Consider the following 19,837-nt stretch of genomic DNA (forward strand, 5'->3'; position numbering starts at 1 on the left):
AGTGGGAAATCATCTGCAACATAAATATATACTGTTGTTTGTTTAAAATGAAGTCTATAGATTTTCTACAGATTGAGACTATTCCTTTACTTCTTGTTGATCAGTAAATGGTTCATGGTGGGAAGTACTTGAGATACCCTGAAATAATCTTTGTATGTTAGAACTAAACCAAAGTTTTACCACTGATACTGTCTTTAAAAGGAAGGAGGGTAAAAGCAGGCATGTAAACCTGACCATATATTGAAAAGACATAATGGTAACATTATTCATATATTGTACCCCTGCCCCGTGCCTTTGGTCGTGTGTGTATCACAATTTCATAGAACTGCATTTTCAGAGGAAGAGAAATCTTGTGAGCTTGAAAATAAATATTAGTTATTTGTCTTTCTTAAGCTGAGTACTTAAGCTACCTTGATCTGGCATTATGCACATACTTTAAGGTAAAAGGATTAATTGTAAAAACATATATTAATTTATATAGAGAAACTACATTTAGTTCTTTGAGTTCTAATCACTTTACAGTTTTTTTAAAATCTTCTAACATAGATGCATTTTTGTATGTAGTTTAAAAATACACTCCATGTCTTGCAGTCATCTATTGCATCCTGCGTATCCCAGCCCTGTGGGACACAGTGGCATCCTGGCCCTTTACAAAGAAGAGTTTAGCGTTTTTTTCCTCTCCATATTCCGACTGTTAACATGTCTCGTCAAACACGGACTTAATTTTCTGCCCACAAGCATCCTGTGGAACTTGCTGCTAATGTTAAAAGAAGTTGTGTGTTTGCCTTCTCCTTAGCACTGTACTGAAAATAAATTTTTTTAATGGGATGAGGTTAGTTTTTCACGCTCATTGGAAAATAGGTTTTCACTCTGAGAAGGAATATGGAGGTATTTCCAATGCTTGTTACATGCCACATGAAAACCTTGTCTTTTAAAAATAGAAGCAATGGTACATCGTAAAATTAATGTAGACCTTTGTTAGGTATTTGTTCGGCTCATTTCAGTCATCAGCAATGAGAAGCCGTAATGAAAACTAGATTTAAAGTATATGCAATTTAGTCGCATAAAGAAGTAAATGAGAAGTATTTTCTAGCTTGGGGCTTTCAGCCACTTAAGGGAGGGTTGACTTTGTTGTAAAAGCACTGAAGAATGCCATTTATTGACTCCATTGTACCATGTAATGTCAAATTCCATTTTAAGTGTGGGCTTAGCGCTTCACAATACCAGACAAGTCATGTGAAACTGGCCAGAGAAAGGCGTCACAGGGCTTTTTGGAGATCGGTCACCCCCATTTTGTTCTTGACCTGCTCCCCTATGCCCATGGGGGTGTGCAACGCGAAATCCCCTGACCTGGTGCTTTGGCTGGGGTTTAAATGAAAGATCAAAGGGCAGAGCGGGCATCTCAGCCCTGCTGAGGTGGGCCTTTCCCAGGCTGTCACACTGTGCGGCCGCCAAAGGTTTTGTTCGGGCGGGAACCGAGGCCCAGCCTGTGCGGCCGGGGCCCTCTTTGTCTGGCCTGAGAAGCTGGAGGCCCAGGTTGAGGATCCAATGTTCATCAAATGATCAAAGGCCTGAAGCCCTGGACATGAAATCTTTCTTTCCATTTCCTTTTCTTAGAGAATGAATTGCACGAGTGGCAAAGAATGCCCTTTCCAAAGCTTTTATGTGGAGTGCGAGGGCTAACTTCAGAGTCCTTCAGTGCTAAACATAAAAATGTAAGTGCACTTTCAATCTGGGCCCAGCTGCAAGGCCAGCATCTAGTAACATTTCTTTCAAAAAGGCTTTTAAGGATTAAGGCCTTCAGTCTTTCAAAAAAAAAAAAAAAAAACCAAAAAAACCCGGGACTTTTAAGAATAAACTTAGAATAATTTGAGTTTCTTGTTCCACTGTCTGGTTTATTAGAAAGTAGACAATAATGCATTTTTAAATCAAAGTAAATAGAGGAGTACTTAGTTTCGGCAGTGGGAAAGTAGAAAGCAATCAATAACTGCCTTGGCTCTTTAGTAGGGTTTTTAATAGGGTAGGTTGAGAAAAGGAGCTCCTTTTTCATGTAATGATTTACTTCCCTGCATTCTCTTAGACAGTTAACTGTAAATGCCTTTGTCATTTGCAATTTCTTCTCCTACTGCTCATTGAATTACTGCTAATACTTAGTCTATTAAACACATTATAAATTCATATCTTCTAGTATCTTGCCTGTTGCCATCCCTCATATTATTTTAGATGCTGGAAACCACCAGCAAGGGACCTGTTCCTAAAGCCTAAAGCAGGGGAAAAGGAAACAGGTTGGGGAGGATTTTGTGCTTGACACCCACCATGTCAGCCTGGTGGCCCCAAGCCCTTCAAGAAAGCAGGAATGAAATTTAAAAAAAAAAAGGCAAAGCGCCCTATTTGAGTGCGCTTGCGGGACGGTAACAGTTGTACCAAGGGTGGAAGTGTCCCTTCGGGGTTATGCAGGCGGGAGCACACGGGAGAGCTCGCAGGGAGCTTGCCGGAGCCCTTGCTCAGCAACCAGCGTCCCGGCCCCCAGCTGCCTGTGAGAGCCACGGCCTGCGGGACTCCCTCCGGCTCTGCACAGCAGCAGGAAGGATTTCCTGTTGGGTCGGGGCTTAATGAATTTCACTATCCTCTGTACAGTAAATGTAATGACTGCATCTGTGCATTCACTCCAAACAGCCACATTAAATAATCTTATTAGATACTGGAACAGAGAACAACGGTGTCTATTCAGTGCTATCATTCCGGTGTCATGGCAGCAGAAAGTTTTAAGTGCAAGTGTATCCTTTTGTTTAGTTGTTCCAGTAACTTAGTGCTGCTATTTATCATGTAGTTTATTATTGTAATTGTTTTTCTTGCTAGATTCGTCTGCAGAGACCCTGATCCTATACCCATCAAAGTAATAACAAAAATGAAACGGTGTTGAATCTGCCCTTACAGTAGCACGTTTAAATACTATTTAACGTGATTTAAGTATGATGATTAATTAACTATGATACTCTTTTTACATGGTTGTTACAATTTTAAGACAGTTACCCAGTCACCTCTCATTTCCCCATCAGACAGCTTAGGACAAGCTTTAGTTTTGAGTGAGAAGTTGAGAAGTGATTTATTTCAACTCCATGTGCACTTCCATGATTTAAATAAATACAGAAAATGATAATGGATTGTTTTTGTAGATAACAATGCTTGCTGGATTTTTGACAGAGACTGTTTTTCTGAGGCTGATTTCTGCTGAGAATTTCAACGTTCTTGATGTATTTACAAGTTTTATCCTTTGTGACTGGGGAGGATAAAATGATTTTGATTTAGTCTACTTGATATTCCTTCCTCACCCCAAACTCACAGTAACTCAGAGCTGATCAGGTTGTTTTCTTTTTGTGTGATCTAGAGAAAAGTTGAGAATTTTCTCATTTCTTGTCTTTCCTGCAGGCTTATTGTAGTGACTAAAAGTTTGATATATTGCAAGACATTTTTATTGAGTGTTTCTGGCACGAAAAAGAAAAAAAATGAGATTATGAGTCTTCCCACTTTCATTTTTCTGAACTGAGAGGCTTGGATAGTGTAGAAAATAGTTTGATTTTTAGATATTAATCCAACCAGCAGCTGCTTGGGGTTTGCTGACCATCCATTTTCTTGTGTTTGAACTAGCTGGAACGAGATGAGTCAAAGGGAAGGCAAATACGAATTTTAAAATCCTTTTAAAGTATTGATTTCCAAATTCTAAAACCCAGCAAAAAGATTCGATTTAGCAAAGCCGAACCAACGGTTTATTCTCTCGCATTCAAAAGCTTGGATTATAATTGATGAGCACACGGCTCTGGCCTGGGCTGGCTGCGGAGGTTATCTCCCCAAGTCCTTTCCTTGCCCCCGCTACCCTATTGTCTGAGGGTCTTGTGAGTCAGCTCCTGAGCAGATGCAGTTTATACCGTGACATTTTAAGGCAAAACAAAAGATTCCTTAATTCGCCTTCTGACTCATCGTGATCAAATGATTTTGGCTAATCTGAACCCTTGCTGAGGTTTCGCTTATCTGCTGTGTGGATTTAACAATCATAATGAAGTTGTGTGGTTAGCTCCTCTCTGAAGGGATTTTATGAAAGAAAATGCTTGCCCATATTCCTGTTAAAATGGATTCAATCTGCTTATTTTTGAGTCCTTATGCAAAGTCTGAGAAAATTCTATTGTTCCGTTGCACTGATACAAGTGTAGAGCAGACTACTTCTGACATGTTTTTGGTGAACGAGGGAATATTTCAGCCCAGGATCCAGATTCTCCCATGAAAATAAAACTTAACGTACTACATGTCATACAGTAGTTGAGAGAATATGTAGTGTAAAAGAAAGATTACTTTTTTTTAACTGGTATTTAATGGTAAGAGGGCAAGAAGTGGGATTAGAAATAGGTGGTATTCTGGAGAAAAAATTATGGCAGAAAAATTTAGGACTTAAAAATTTAATTGTTTTCATGTTCTAAGTTTGAATCGATCACGTTGCTGGTCTTTGAGATTTAGGTGGGATACATTATTATCTCCAGGAAAAAGGAAAAAAAATGAAAGCTGGTAAAGCAAAAAAATTAGGTTTTGCTTTGTGCGCTATTGTGCTATCCGCAGGACTGCCTCAGTTCTCAGCAGTAATAATGCTAACCACGTCAATCTGAAATGTTGCTGTTTCAATTTCTGAAGGAATTTCTTAGTGTCCGTGTAAACATATAATATGTTATAAGGCCGAGTTTTCAAATGAGCTGCATTTATGTATTGTAACTTTTATGTAATGAGTTACCCTGGAAACACAATTAGGCAAATAGCGCTCATTCTTGCAACCTTTCCCAGAAGATAATTAATCACAATGAGAGCTGGGCCCCCAGCTACACGCAAAAGTGTATAGGGAATGTATAGGACATTTTTTTACGGTCCAGCCTGTGATGCTGAGGGAACTCTCACTATTTAGAACAAGCTGTTTAAAATGGTGTTTATTTCCTTTGCAAAACACATTTTGATGTATAAGTCTTTAAAGCCTTTGACACATTATAGACACTATAGACTCATCAATTAATAGTTCATAAAATGAAGATACAAAAGTAGCGTGTTCTACAAGCTCCTGTTCTGAAATGAATTAGTGACCATGGGGAAGGTGGTGTTGGTTGATGTTTCCTAATGTATGTTGCATGGACTGCATTTTTAGATGGTTTCCTTTATGGCATGTAGAGATTTCAAACAGAAAGTGAACAAGTTATTGGTGTGATTTCTTTGGCTTTTTTCCTTTTTATATAGTTTAGTGTTCAGGGATTACTCTAAAAGAGCCATATTTCTTGAGTTATTTGCTGTTATGGGGATTTTATTGGAAAAGAATTGGGACTAGGAAATTGTGGTGGAAAGCAACCCTAATTATTCAGGGTTTGGGGCAAATGAATTGTGAAGAAAGACTGATCAGACATGGGCTATTCCTTGGGAAAGGGAGCGCGAAGGGGGGTCCCCATAGAGCGTTAGAAGACCCTGAAAGGAATGTATTGATGTCAGTAAGCAGCTTGAGATAGTGACTAATTTGAAAACAAGAGGTCATTGACTGAAACTAAGGAGGAGACAAGCAGATAAGGAATTTGGGCGGCATTTTTTCACACAATGGGTAGGTTAGAATATGGAAAAGTGGAAAAGCTGGTCATAGAAGTACTGTGCTATCAGTTCAAGAAGCAGCTGGGCAAATGTTTGGAAAAGGAGGTTTATATATAGAGTAAAGAACTACTTTTTTTGTCGCTAATCTCATGCAGCAGTCCATAGAAGGATTTGAAGAGAAGTGTTTAATTGACCAGATGGTAGTCTTCTGGCCGTAAAGGGTACAATGTATATTACCTAACTAAAGTGTAATTATTCTGCAACTTCTATAGCTGGACCAGTTTAGTCACTTTTAAGGATAAACTCCATTAAAGAATGAATCTGTAATAGTTGCATCTTTTATTCAGGTCACTCCATGTACTGTCTTGTGAAAGCATTGCCACCTACGTGCAACGTAAAATGAAAGTAATGTAAAATGTAGCTCTTACAATTTAATAGATGCATGTGGGCGAGCTACTTCTGTGTCCCCTGTAAAGAAAATTCATGTTTTCCAAAGGGGACTCCAAGATGTTTCAGGGCAAACTGAGGTGTGTTTTCAGAAATGTAATGTTTGCAGTCTTAACTTTGCTCATGTTTGATTCAGCACGTGGAGATGAACTGCCTTTCAGGTAATTCACCAGCGGTTTCTGGAAGAAGTATTAAAAGAAGCAAATTGTGTAGAACTCTATGGAAGCTGATACTGGGGAACACCTCTAAGTAGGCAGTAGCAGCACATCCACAGTTCTTGCTATCATTACCCTTTGCATGTGCACGTGTGTGTGCTTGTGCATGGACGTGTAAGTTAAATTTAGATGCACACACTGTTATTTTCTAGAGTGACCATAGCTGATTATGGAATATCTTACCCCATATGGAATACAACTCATTAACTTCTATTTTTTGCATGTAGTAATTTAGATGTGTTCCTTTTACTTTTAACTTCTGAGGAGGTTGGGGGAAATCTAGATGTAAAAGAGGAACAATTCCTATATGGCATAGAATGTGATAGGAGCTATTCTCATGCATAGTGGAAGTGAGGAAGGATTGGGCCTGAAATTAGCATCCATTTGCATTCAGTTACAGTGAGTGGTTTCTGCATGTTTTTTTCTGCATTGACAAAGGATATTAGCTTAAAAACTGACATGTTGGTAGTGAATTTCCATCTCTACAAGACTGCTGAAATCAGTGTAAGCTTAGAAACATTATTTTCCTGTAGCAGTTTTTAAAATATTAAGCTATTCCTAGGTGTTCCATCTTCAGTATCACCTTCCTTTGGATTGTGTACTGACAAAGCCACATCACTTACATTTATAACATGCAGTTTTCAAGTATTAATATTAAATGTGTAAACAATAACACATTTTGTAATGTATACGCTGTTGTGTGTATGACTGTCACAATAATTTTCATTGCTTCACTTTTATTAAAGTACTCCCTTCTCCATTTATATGCTTGCTTTGCCCATTGGGGTTTTTTGTTGTGGTTGTTTTGTGGGGGGGGGGTTAATAAAAGTAGTGAAATTTTAGTTTGGGTCATTGTTAGGTGTATAGAAGCACTTAGGTATTTTGTCTGAAATTACGAACAGTTCACAGATTCAAGTATACATTGGGTCCATCCCTAACTATGTACATGCACGCACACAGATTTTGTTCATCTCAGAGAAAGAATAAGCTTTTAATGAAAATGCCAGCCTGAATACATTTATCTTTTTTGTTATCTTTAAAAGTGTGTCCCTCACTAGGTTTTTGCTGATGCTTTTCTCTTTCCGTGAAAAGCATCAAATGATCTTCCTGGCCAATAGCAGAACTCCAGCAGCTACAGCAGCAGCAATCTGGATAACTACAAATGAAAATTGCTTTTATTTTTGTGGTTTCTAGCTGTTGTTCAGCTGTCTTTTTTAACTCTAATATTTACAAGTGTTTTTATTTAATGGACACTCAGACAATGCAAGTTGAAGCAAGAAAATACTCTTGTTTCTTTGCAGCAGAGCACTCTACAACCAGCAGTTACTCTTACAAAGTGTTTTTTGCTTCCATGGCCTTCCCCACACTATACTGCAACTGGTTTATCCTTCCATTGCGGTTCCATGTTGCTTTTCCTTTTGCCATTTCCATCAAGATTGCCAAACTAGGGGGTGAAGAACAAGGGAAAGGCAACGGACACAAAACACAGATCTCAAACACCGTTAGATTTGGCAGATTCTAACATTCAGGAGCCTGAAACTGCAGTGCATAAACTCAAATCTTTTCAACCCAGGTTCATTTCGGCTAACTTTAGCCATATAAAGCACCTAGCGTTAAGCATCTCACCTAACCTAGTTGTCTAGGTCTCCTCAGTCATCAATGGAGAATGATACGCACCTCTGGAGGATAATTCTCAGGCAAATGAATTGCCCATCAGAGCTTCCCTTCTCTCTCTTAGCTGTTGGGAGAGGAGATGACTAACTCCAATTCGAACTTCAAGGATGGCTGGAGTAGATGAGATGAGTCTGGGCCTTTGAGACTAAGCTAGTTAGTAAATATTACTGGTATGCCATTAAAACTAATGGTCAGTGAAGAAGTGGTGTTACACTCCCCCCAGTTATGACCCTTTCTTCTTTAATCAGATTGAGTTTGCCCCTCATATGGTGTGATTAAATGTTTCACTGCAACATTAAGTACTCAATGGGGCAAACACTTGCTGGAGCAGCTACGTGAGCTGTCCTTTAGAAGTTGTCAGTGGGAAGCTGGAGGCATCTAGGGCTTTAGGAGCATTGCAGATCTATAGCATATCTGTGCTATGTCCAGCTAGCTTGGGCATTGGAAACAACATAGCTATGACAGTGTAATAGTCCATGAGTGCTGATTTACCCTCCTAACTCCCCAGAGAGCCCCCTCCTGTTTCTATACAGTATCCCACCAGCAGTATAGATGGGCCCTTTTTGCGTATTAGGCTCCTGGCAGACCTGGATCTAGTTACTGGCTGTCCTTCTTTAGGAGGTTTCTGTCCTTGGGTCTCTACAGTTCACTGTCTACCTCCTTGCTAAGGCAAAGCTGACCCACAGAAAAGGGCCAGAAAATGTTGTACTAAACCCAAGACAGCCTATTTGTCAGAGTCCTCACGCAGGGAGGGAAGAAAAGCAGCATAAAGCTGCTGTGCCCAACTTTGCTTTGACCATGAAGCATCACTTTTAGTCATGAGTCATGCAGCCATCACCCAAACATGAAAATCACTTGTATTCTTCCTAAACACAGACACGCTGTGATGAGACAGCTGATTGTCCTTGCTGACACTGTATTTTTGCCCTTATTTTCTTTCTCGCATGTATTTTTGCTATTTCATAATATTACAAGTGATTCTTCCACGGCGTTCCCGACTGCCTGCAAATACTGCACCGTGCGTGACTGAGGCTAAAAGGCTGCCGATCAGCAGCATCTTGCAAATATTAATTGGATCTTTCTCAGCTTCTAGCAACGGCAGTGGAAAGAGCTGTATTAGAGACTCTTCCTTCGAGATTTTAATAAGCTAGTTTTTAATCTGACCTAACAAGTTCCTTTGCCCTTCAAGGCCTAATTCAAAATCTATACAATATAATAAATATAAAAAGATGCATTAAGCGGGCAATATCTGACTAGAATGAAACTGAATACTTATTGCCGCAAAAAGAAAGGCACTTGACAGGTCATTTCTGTATTCCCCTTAGTAATCCTTTTCTTTCTGTTGGGATAAATGCTTATTCCCACACAGATCATCATCATCTCCTTAAGGAGAAATGGTAACAGTGCTAATAAACCCACATTTACAACCGCTCAGCATGACTCCTACATCATATATTCAGCTTTGTGATCACTTTATGATCAAGAGGAACAGAGAGAGGGCTGAGAATAGTGCAAAGGGTACTCAGGAAAAAAATAAGAGTATCTATCTAGGTCCTCACGTCTCTAGTGTCCAAGTACCTTGTAATCATTAATGGATTTGCCTTCAGAACAACTTAGTAGGTAGGAAAAAGATGGTTCATTTTGTAAATGATGGTGTGAAACAAAAGGTGAATTTAATGATTTAACCAAAGTGGTGCAGGAAGTCAGAGTCTCAGTCTGGAAGAGAATTCAAATGTATCTAAACATAGCAACCTAATGACCAAGCCATCCTTTAGGACTCACAGTAACAAATTTATAGCCGTTCTGCAGAGTTATAGTCGTAGCTTTTTGAGGATATATGCCGGTAGATCTGAAAGTTGTTCCAAGCTAGAAAAATCCTTTTTAATTTAATATTTATGAGTGAGATGTATTTGTGAAACATCGCAAAGAAAACTCTTCAGTTTGGGTTATTTAAAAAGAAACCCCCCACAAATAACTGCTTTGATGAAGTATTTAAGGATCATTTTATTTTTATAAATACACAGAAAATTCAGAGCATCTAGAATCTAAAATATTCCTTTTAATACAGTCCTTTAATATAAAATTCTATCAGTCTCACAGAATCTACACTGCACTTTTCATTAGCAATGAATATTATAGAACTTTTGACTTTGCTTTCAGTGCAAGTATGTTCAAGCCTATTACACAAAAATAAAATCTCAAAGCTTGCCTTCATTAAGCCAAAATTTTCATACATTTCTGTAACAAATGCTGGTTGTTCTTAGGAAAAAAAAAAAAAAAACCCACACATTTTTAGATGCACAGGCTCTGTAGTGTGCTGAACCTGAAAACCACTTTTTAATGATGTACCTTCATTTTGTCTTCCCAGCCGATACATTAAAAGATGTTACCCCTCTTGACAAACTTTGTCCGTCATATTCCTGTACCATCGCAGCACCAGCAATGCTGCTACAATGTGGAAGGGATTATCCTCCACCGAGCGTTTCTCATGTGTCTTGTGCTGATCAGAATGGGTCCCCTGCCATGTTTAGGGGGAGGAGAAGAGAGGGAAGATTTCAATATTATAGTCATAAAACTAGCATTAGGTAATTCATAATGGTTTTAAATATTGCGAGCTGCTGCTGGTCACCTCACGGAGCCTACTGCAGCAGAATTTGGCTAGCTTATTATTTATTGCAGGAGGAAAAGGGAATTCAACTTACACCCGTGTTTCTATGACATGCTGGATACTCCACTTATGCAACCATCTAAGGGCAAACACTTTAACCCCTTGAGATCCGCTAATCAGGAGCACCAGCTGTTAAGTGCCAGCACGCATCCTGCATCGGTGCCTACGGGGAGAGAAAGGGTTGAAAAGGATATGACCCTAAACTTCAGAAACCGCTTCTCTCCTTGGGGGCAAAATATCATTCGGCTTGCATCTTCTCTTGTTTTCTTTTAGTTTATCCAGTTAATGTTCCTGATGTGGGTTGTTGTGCACTCACTGTGAATGCTTCAAGCCTTCAGGAAGATGATGATAGTTAATTACTGAAGTTAAAATCTGCCTTGCACTGGTGTGGAAGTGCTCGCGGAGGTATTTACTCAGCTAGCTCGCTGAGCTGCTGAGGGCAGGGGGAAGGCTGGTCGTATGTGGCTCACAGTGAATTACTACAAATGCATGTTCTGTGTAAAAAAAAAAAACCATTGCACAGTCATTTTTCACAATACTGCCGGTGCAACATTAGCTCAGTCTCACACTAAGTTACATTTGTACGTTCATTTGAAACAAGCAATGAAATGCAATGTGAAAAAGGAACCTGTCACAAACAGAAACCAAATTTATCTCCTACAGAGTAAAATACAGTCGAAAGGTGAAAAGGCAGTTCTTTATTCTTTAAACGCTCCCTCTTTTACCCCCTTCTTTATTTTCTGAAACCAGTAGCACTGTTAAGCAGACAGATACATATTGGTGGGGAGAAAAGATGGAAAATACTGCCCTTTCGACACACTTTGTGTTCTCTTTCTCAATTATCAGTGCTCTCCAGCCTAGCATTTTTAACCCTTCCAGTAACGGGGTATCCTTGGAATCATTGCGTCAAATTCTTCCCACTTTGACTCTAAACCACAGCATCAAATTTAGTTTGTATGTGGGCTTTCCAGATAAGCAATGTTTCAAATACCTTAGCAGTGTCTGGATATTTTGCAGCCATCTCAGTAAAAGCATGAGTTGACCCTAATGTCCTTAGATGCAATATCCCTCTCTCCCAATGTCATGTAGCATATGCTGTATTTTTTGTCACCTGAAATGGCTCAAAAGCATAAATAAAGTATTACTGGGTACTGTAGAATGTTATGCCATACTGTTGTACCCTCAGATTAAAGAAAAAGCCTCAGCGTGGTGAAGATGATGTTGAATTTGTGTCATATTTCAACAAAATAATTCCAAAGGGAGTTGAAAGCTCACGCTGCAGTTAAACACTGAGTTCCTGTCACCTGTGAATGCAGGTTGGGTTCAGACCTCCCTCTGTGTCTTGAAAAATCTCTTCCTTTGTCCGTCTCTGTCACTGGAGAACTTTCTACAGACTATCGTTGCACACATCAGTGGAATTCAGAGCTGAATTTACATAATGTAACAGCAATCTAGCATAAGTTTGAACAGAAAAAAAGCCCTCGTCACAAAATGAGATTTAATAGTGGACTAGCAATATATATTTAAACTCATTTGTTTTAGGCACAGTAAGGGAATAGATGCAGAACGTGTAGTGGTGGATGCGGGGGAGGAAGAGAGGTTTGCTCATGTAGAGAGGAAACAAGTCATGCTGGCTTTATCCTATGCCATTGATTTCATCCTTTTTCCTGTGAATTTTCTTTTTCCAAGATATTTTTCTTGCAAAACAGCTGCCCATCTTTGCAACACTAAGTTCTGTTGACCAGCCTCTCTAGGCACTTAGGTAGTTCACATCACCATAGTGTCAGAGGCATTCAGAAATGAGAAGAAAGGAGGTAGCAAACCAACCTGTGCCTCTGCTTCACCTCGCCTCTAACCCCCCGGCCTCTGAACAAGGCACATGCTTTTGGCAAAATCATATTTTGCTGTCCTTTTCCTTTTAATTACCTGTGGCTGAGGACATCAAAAGTGCTTGTGATGATGTACTGATCACAAACCATGGGCTGGGGGACACTGATCAGTAAAAACTGATGTTTCAGGGATTTCTATTGATAAAACATTTCAAAACAAGTTTCCCATTAAGCACACTGGCCCACTAGGACTATTCCTGTGTTCCAGTGCAAGCATATGCTTTGCTGTTTTGCTAAATCAGGATTTTATAATCAGGCGTTGTTCATACTATTAGGCATGTCATTCCATTAATGATGATAAAAAAGCAAGCATCAGTCCGCTAGTAAATGCCTGCAATCTGCATCACAGAAATGGAGGAATTAACTCTTTCAAAGGGAAGCTCAGAAGCCCATCTGGCCATTAAAGAGTGTTCTTAGGTCTTGTCATGAACCTTTTCCCTGCACCTAATATGCTACTGAGTTGGCCTGAGGCTAGAGCAGTTTCAAATCAAGCCCATCCCTCACTCGAGGGGGGACGTACATGTTTGCGGCCATGGGAAGCCCATGTGGCACTTCAGCTTGCCAGCTCTGCCGGGAGGATCTCCAGGTTCATCCTTGCAGCACACCTGGGAGGCCAGCTCAGGACTATGGTTAACCTCATCCATGGATGTTGGTGTCTTAAATTTTTCTCGTATCTTAATTTCTGAAAAACAAAATTCCTCTTACGTTGAGCCAGGATGCTACTGGGGCATTTTAATTCCTGGTAATCTAATGAGGCCACAAGTACGGCTGTAAAGCCTGTGCGGCACTCGCACAACTCTGCTCCCATGGACGTCTGTGGTGGAATAGGAAATTCCCACCTAATTGCACATGCACGAGTGAGACTAAACACTGAAATGAGCTACTGTGTCACACCATTGCGAGGGTTTACAAAGAGTGCACCTTCATGATGCTTGCCAGATGTACTGCCACTGCAAAATCTGCAACAGACTTAAGGTATAATTACTGTCACTGTTATCAGACTTTACAGCACGTGTGAGTATGTATCGCTTTGCTCTGTTGTAAGGAGGTTGGGGGTTTTTATTTTAAAATAAAACTTTCTATTTTTTTCCAAAGCTCATCCCTGTAAATTCCTGTACAGTGCAGGGAGGGGGGGAGGAAGCAGAAGCCGTACAATGCCCCAACCCATGGTAATTAGCAAAAATATCTGTCAGATGCCTTTTCTAAGTTGTCACTGTTACATTTACTGAATGAATTCAATTTCTGATATAGCTGAAGAATGTATTTTTATCAATATGAAGAACATATTGCAAATCAATTATTCTTCTAAAGCTGATGTTATTTTTAAATATTTTCTCATGTATTTTATCAAAGGAAACCAAGTTAAATCATTTACTATTAGTTGCTTTTCTGAATTTTTTAAAAGATGGGCCTGAGTTGTAAAGTTCAGTTGGGTAAATGAGGAGGTGCATGATGTTTACATTGACATGAACCTAATTACAGTTAGATTTAAGCCCTTAAATTACAAGAGTTGTAAGAAGAGTGGTAAGCATTGGGTCCAATACCCCAAATCCAGTCCTGGGAACTAAACAAGTATACGTTCTAGATGTGTACAAGTGAGCTATTGCAGCAGCAACACATTAGGTGCGTGGCTACCGAATTTGGCACTGAGACCCCTGGGAATAGTTGGAGAGATTTAAACTCCCCCAGAAGGAAGTCCTGATTGGCAAAGGCTGGGCCAGGAGACTCCTAGGGCCAAGCAATAGGAATCAATTGTCAAATTGCGCATCACAGGGCCACGATCTTCTTCAGAGCACACCATTGAGTATCTTTTAAAATGGAGCAGATTTCAGAATTGTAGCTGATCCCCGTCCTTGATAAACCAGCTAATGATAAAAGTTGATGTACAAAAGCAGGGAAACCTGAGGTCAGCATCTTCCTAAGCTTCAGAGGCTGCAGCCCCACGACTGCCCCAGAAGAATGTATGAACATCCAGGGCAGCAGGGGATAGGGGAGCGGAGATGGGACAGTCACACTTGGGCCCGGGTGACCGTCTGCCCGATGCTTTGGTGCTGTGTGATGTTCCTGCAAGATGCAGAAGGGGACAGATGTGAGAGAGACAACTGAATTTCTCAGCTCAAAGGGCTTTCAACTGGGCTTCTACTCTTGGAGTTCATACAGGGACTAACAGGATCCTAATTTCCTCTCAATGCCTTCAAAAAACATGTATCTGATTAGGCACTTAAGGAAAATGAGGAGGATGGTTTTGAAACATCTCAAACTGGAGAAAATTAAGGAGGAAATCTGCATCAACCGTGTCCCCTTTGGTTCTCTAGGCTCTGGGTTATAAGGTGAGAGGCACAAGGACTTGCTTTGCTCTCCACAGATCATGGTAGAAAAGAGAGCACCTCCATTTGCAGAGAGGAAGGGAGCCAGTCCCCACAAGAGTTAGGCTCCGCGTGCCCGTTTTCTGCATCCCGGTGCTGCCAATCACTACACGGCAGCGATGTCCAGACATCCAACATAAAACCTAAAGAAAATGCCATGGATTTTCCAGCTGAAACGGTGATCGTGCAGTGAGATGGTCTGGCAGGTCCTGAACTAGGGAGCCACAGACAGCTTTTCTGGATCTCAGCTGCAGGTGACAAAAGTTCACCTCAGTCTTGTGTTAACAACATAAATCTTCGTGTGGTTCAGGCCCTTAATTCAGTGCATACTCTTAGAAGTGACAAAGGGGCACTCGGCGGCATTGACACGATGGACCCTTAGGTTCTGCAAAATATATTCTGCTCGAGGTGCAGAGGCATTTTCAAGAATTTGTTTTTCTCTGGCTTTTCTTGAATTAATGTTAATAAAAGCTGCCCCAACCTCTTATTTTTCTATATGAACACAAAAATTGCAGCTGCCTGCCAAGTCTGCTGAGAGATGGATGTAATAATTTTCAATTGGACTGTTAGCCCAAAGGGAACCCGATAGCAAGAGATTGACAGATGCAGCATGGATTATCTTGTGCTCTGAACTCAGCCCAATTTGTGGTTTGTTGCAGGTGCTAAAGAGATTGATATTGCTGCTACCCTGGAGCACTTGAGGGACCAGAGACCAGGCATGGTCCAGACAAAGGTACTGTCAGTAAATCCACTGGGATTTTAAATACATTAAAGGTCTTTCACAGTAGTTGTTTTCATGACAGAAGAGAGAGGGTATGACCTAATTTAACGCAGGTCGCTTGCTGATTACTCTGTTTGGCTCCCTACCAACTGAGGTTTATTTATGCTGAAGATTTATCTCGGCTACTTTCTTTGGTGTTTACTGCTCTTTCTTGTAACATCTCCAACATCTATCTTGATTACCATATATGAAGGGCAGTCAAGACAACAATCTATAGCTTACTAAAGAAAATGTGCATTTGAAAGAATGTTCTTGCTTTCATCCTGAAATATGGATTATTTTCTTAGAGAATCTGTGCTTAACTGTGCATGTAATATTTTCTTAAAAGCTTCAAGTCATTAAAGAGAATGTAACTGCTGCATTTGATTTGTTTTCTGAAAAATAAGGTTTTGAATTAAAGGAAATGTAGTTTTGTAAGAAATCGAGTCATTTTTAGCATCTTTGAACAGAAGAGCTTACACCGTGCCTAAAGCCACGTCCTTTATGGATGTAGCATGGTGACTATATTTGTACCCCTTGGTGAGGTGAGCATCTTACTCTGTGGTTCCTGTCAGTTGTAATAGTTTTGAAATTTTTCCACAGTGTGGAACTTTTAAAGATGGTTGATGGTGTGAGTGCAATCCCTTAAATTAGAAATGAAACTTTCTACTGTTAACAATTTCAGTGATGTGTGGAATGATATTTTGGGTTATTTGCTGCAAGTTAAGAGCTGCAAATATGACAATAAAGAAACTCATTCATGACATGGAGACCAAATAAATCCGTACATGACATTGTAAAATATTGAATAAGATCGAATAGCCCAAACTGAGTAACGAGAGCAACGTGATAGCACTCTGTCTTGCCAAGCTGGAACTGATAGGAAAGTCTGCAGCATTTAGGGAGCTGAAATTGCTGAGGGACAAAGGTGAAATAAATGGGAATCATTGGTTCATAGCTTTTCTTGAATCTCTTCCCAATCATTTTATCTTCCCACTAATACTAGGAGAAGTGGTGCTGGAGAACAGTTGGGGGGATGTTAATTATTATTTACCAATTAAATAAGTGCATGAAGAATAAAGATGAGCCAGTCAAAGCTAACTAATCTTTATCTGCAAGTAAGACATAAAATTGCACAAAGCTTTCTTCTGCTTTGATTATTCAGACTGGGAAAAAAATGCGTATAGCACACAATATCCAGTGTCATATATATTTACTGTGAGGAAAGATGCAAGTCCTGAACTACTCTGTAAATGCATCCAAAATATATGGCAGCTCTGTAGAAATATAGAGCTCAGATTCCAGTTTTGCTCTGAGGGCAGAGAAATTACAGCTTGTTAACTTCAACATAAGAAAAACATAGCTCCAGAACCAAAGAATTATGTAAACAACTTCTCTTACTTAGCAGAAATACTCACCCAGGTCCCACGAAAATCTCGCTCAAGACATGTTTTTCCCCTCCAAACATTTCTGTGGAAGAGCTCCAGAAAAGAAATGTATCCTGTGTTTTCATCCAGGATGAAAAATTTTCTCAGGATATTGCTTATCTCTCCTCTTGCTCCTTCTTCCATCATTGTCATTTTCTCAAAACCACCCAAATCACTTATTCAAGCTAATGTCTTGCAAATTATAAATATCTGGTTACATGCTAGCAATGCACGATCCCCAGAGAATTTTTCTGATGGATTTAAACAAACCCCTGTGCTTTCCCAACTGAATACAAATGAGGAATATTAGACTCTTGGAGTAATTTAAAACAATGGATTAAAAGTCAGGTTAGAAATGCCAATTACAGAATATCCCTAGGCAAAATAAACACCAACGTACTTCAGCAATGTTATTGCGTTTCCAGCAGGCAGCGCTCCACATTTTCAATAAGCATGTGAAAGATTTGTTTGCAACATTTTGTCTTCTGGAAGGGATCTTTAATTCAGAAGCACTGTATATAATAAATGGTAATGAAATTATCATAACGACATTCTGCATTTCTGAGAAACATAATACAGGGTTCATGGTTTTGTTGGTTTTTTTCAGGGGAATCATAAAATAGAATTGATATGCCACACGTGAGAGGAAAAAGCAATGAAGGAGGAAGCGTATTCTCTGTGATGGGAAAAATATATATTTCCTTTTTTTCCTCTCTCCTTCTATATCTTTCCTCTCACAATCTAAAATATTTAGCTAAGGTTCCTTATTGTGTCGCATATGTTACATGTACTCAGTTTGTTTTCCTGGGAATTTTTATTTGTAGACTTGATATAGCTTACTATTTTTTATTAAATATATTCTTGTCACCTCTGCACTGACACTACAAAATACCTGTCCAGCTCTGTTTTCTAGGCACAGCTAGATGTTAAAATTCATCTCCAGTCAATCCTGTATATGCGAATAGCATGTGTGAATGACAGTGTAGCTGTGCAAAACAACAAACTGAGCTCCTTTAAAAATTACTGCAATTAATTTGATCTGTGATTGTTCTCATGGAAAGGTGTGGGAGATGCGTAAAGGCTTGTCTTTGGAGGGGGTGATACACATCAATGGAAGCTGCACTATCTGCATTTCACCTCTGCGTATTATGCAGAAGGAAGGAGGGGGAAGAGCTCAGCTGCGCCATCCCAGAAAGACCGAGTCCTCGCACATCTCGTGTGTCTGCTCACTGTCCCCTTTACTGCAGCGTTTCACAGCCAGCTTTGAGCTCTGGCTGTAAAGATTATACTTTGTAAGTTGTTTTGCCTCGGTAATTTAGGGTCACACCTAATGTTAGCTGGTGGCCTCCACTTGAACTTGTCTCCAAAATCCATGTCTGAACTTTGGAGTTCATGTTGATCAGTCCACGGTCCTCGGGCGAGAGCAATGACGCCCTGTGCTCATGTGGGGGGTACCCCTCCGTGAGGGGTAAAGGCACTCGCAGCTCAGATGGTCTCCAGCCTGACAGATCTTCACAATAAGGTGAACACATCTCGGACCAACAAAGTTAAAGGGCAGATTTGCTCAGTGAATAACTTTAGAGTAATATGTTATTTTCAGGAATGGGACTAATATTAAAGTATTGTAGTCCCCGATCTTTCAAGCTCTTCCTGACTATAAAATACTCAGATGAAGAGCACATTAGGTAGCCTCATTACCATGGGCAGCTTCCTTTCTTCCGAATGGACGCCCACATCTTGGAAGAGGCATCTGCACATCTCTGAAACTTGGCTGCATCACCGTGTCAACCCCATCATGCTCAGATCAGCCTCTTCTGTTGTGTTCCCCGTGCTCCAAGGACTGGCAGCGATGGGGACCAGCTGTCCTGCTCACGTCTGAGCACCCGCTTTGCCCCTCTCCTGCCAGCCCCAGGATCTTCCACCCTGCCCAGGCTGCTCCACAGGTCTCTCACCTCGCAGGGCTGCCCTGATGGGGTCCAGCAGCTGATGACTCTTCCTGTCAAGGCTCTTTTTTCCCAGAGGCAAGCACTTCTTGTACATCAGCCCAAATTTCCTGAAGCTTTTTGAGCTGCTACAGTCACTCGGTTTGGTCCTGGACCAGTCTGTCCAGATGAATGCCCTCTGCTTCCACTGCCCTCCAGCTCTTCTCACACATTCAACGAGTTAACTCCAGTTAAAATACAGCTGATGCTCCAGGGTGGCCACCAGCATTTCCAGTCTTTTCTTTAATTGCAGAGACCTTGGGGAGTCCGGGGAAGCATAGGCGGGCATATGCAGCATTTTCTGTTCCTAATGATGATGAGTCTTACTCTTTAGGGTGAATTGATGTCTGATTAAAAACTATTGGCTTCAGTCCAGCAAATGTACAAGGTTGCCACTTTGACAGCAGCAAGCAGACAGCAAAATTCTTGAATGTCAGTGTGTCTGAGAAATTATTCTGAGTTTTGTTCTTCTTTTTCTGCTCAGGAACTGTGCCATCATTACTTCTTTCTGAGGCATCTCCACATGGGAGATGACTCTGCAGTGGGGCAAGACAAGGCAGAGAAGACTGGCACCAAATTGCAGGAATTAGAAGTCAGCCGTCTTTCTGATCTATGAGTTACACATCTGTGGTTTGTTCTTTCATCCTTCCTGCAGATTTCTGCAGTAAAGCGAAACACTGTGGAAAATTAATGCTACCAGTCCAGTAATCACCTTTTGGGACTGGCTGTGTTCTGCAGCCATCCACCACTGCTGCGTACATACGAGCAGCCATCCCGCACAGCGCCTGGCAGGGCAAACTGA

At 40.5% G+C, this 19,837-nt stretch overlaps 1 protein-coding gene across 3 annotated transcripts in view; it reads left to right on the forward strand.

Annotated features, from left to right (window-relative positions):
* Positions 1 to 19,837, forward strand: part of PTPRN2 (protein tyrosine phosphatase receptor type N2) — a 665,329-nt gene that overhangs the window by 642,596 nt on the left and 2,896 nt on the right. For 2 of the 3 annotated variants that reach the window (XM_054817056.1, XM_054817058.1), the window contains one exon: positions 15,526 to 15,599. In XM_054817056.1, coding sequence (XP_054673031.1) covers positions 15,526 to 15,599 — 74 coding nt within the window. Of the gene's footprint in view, positions 1 to 591; positions 6,965 to 15,525; positions 15,600 to 19,837 lie in introns of those variants that run through there. The other variant, XM_054817057.1, reaches the window with a different exon arrangement.

This window comes from Grus americana, chromosome 2 (assembly GCF_028858705.1).
Source record: "Grus americana isolate bGruAme1 chromosome 2, bGruAme1.mat, whole genome shotgun sequence".
Taxonomy (NCBI): Eukaryota; Metazoa; Chordata; class Aves; order Gruiformes; family Gruidae; genus Grus; species Grus americana.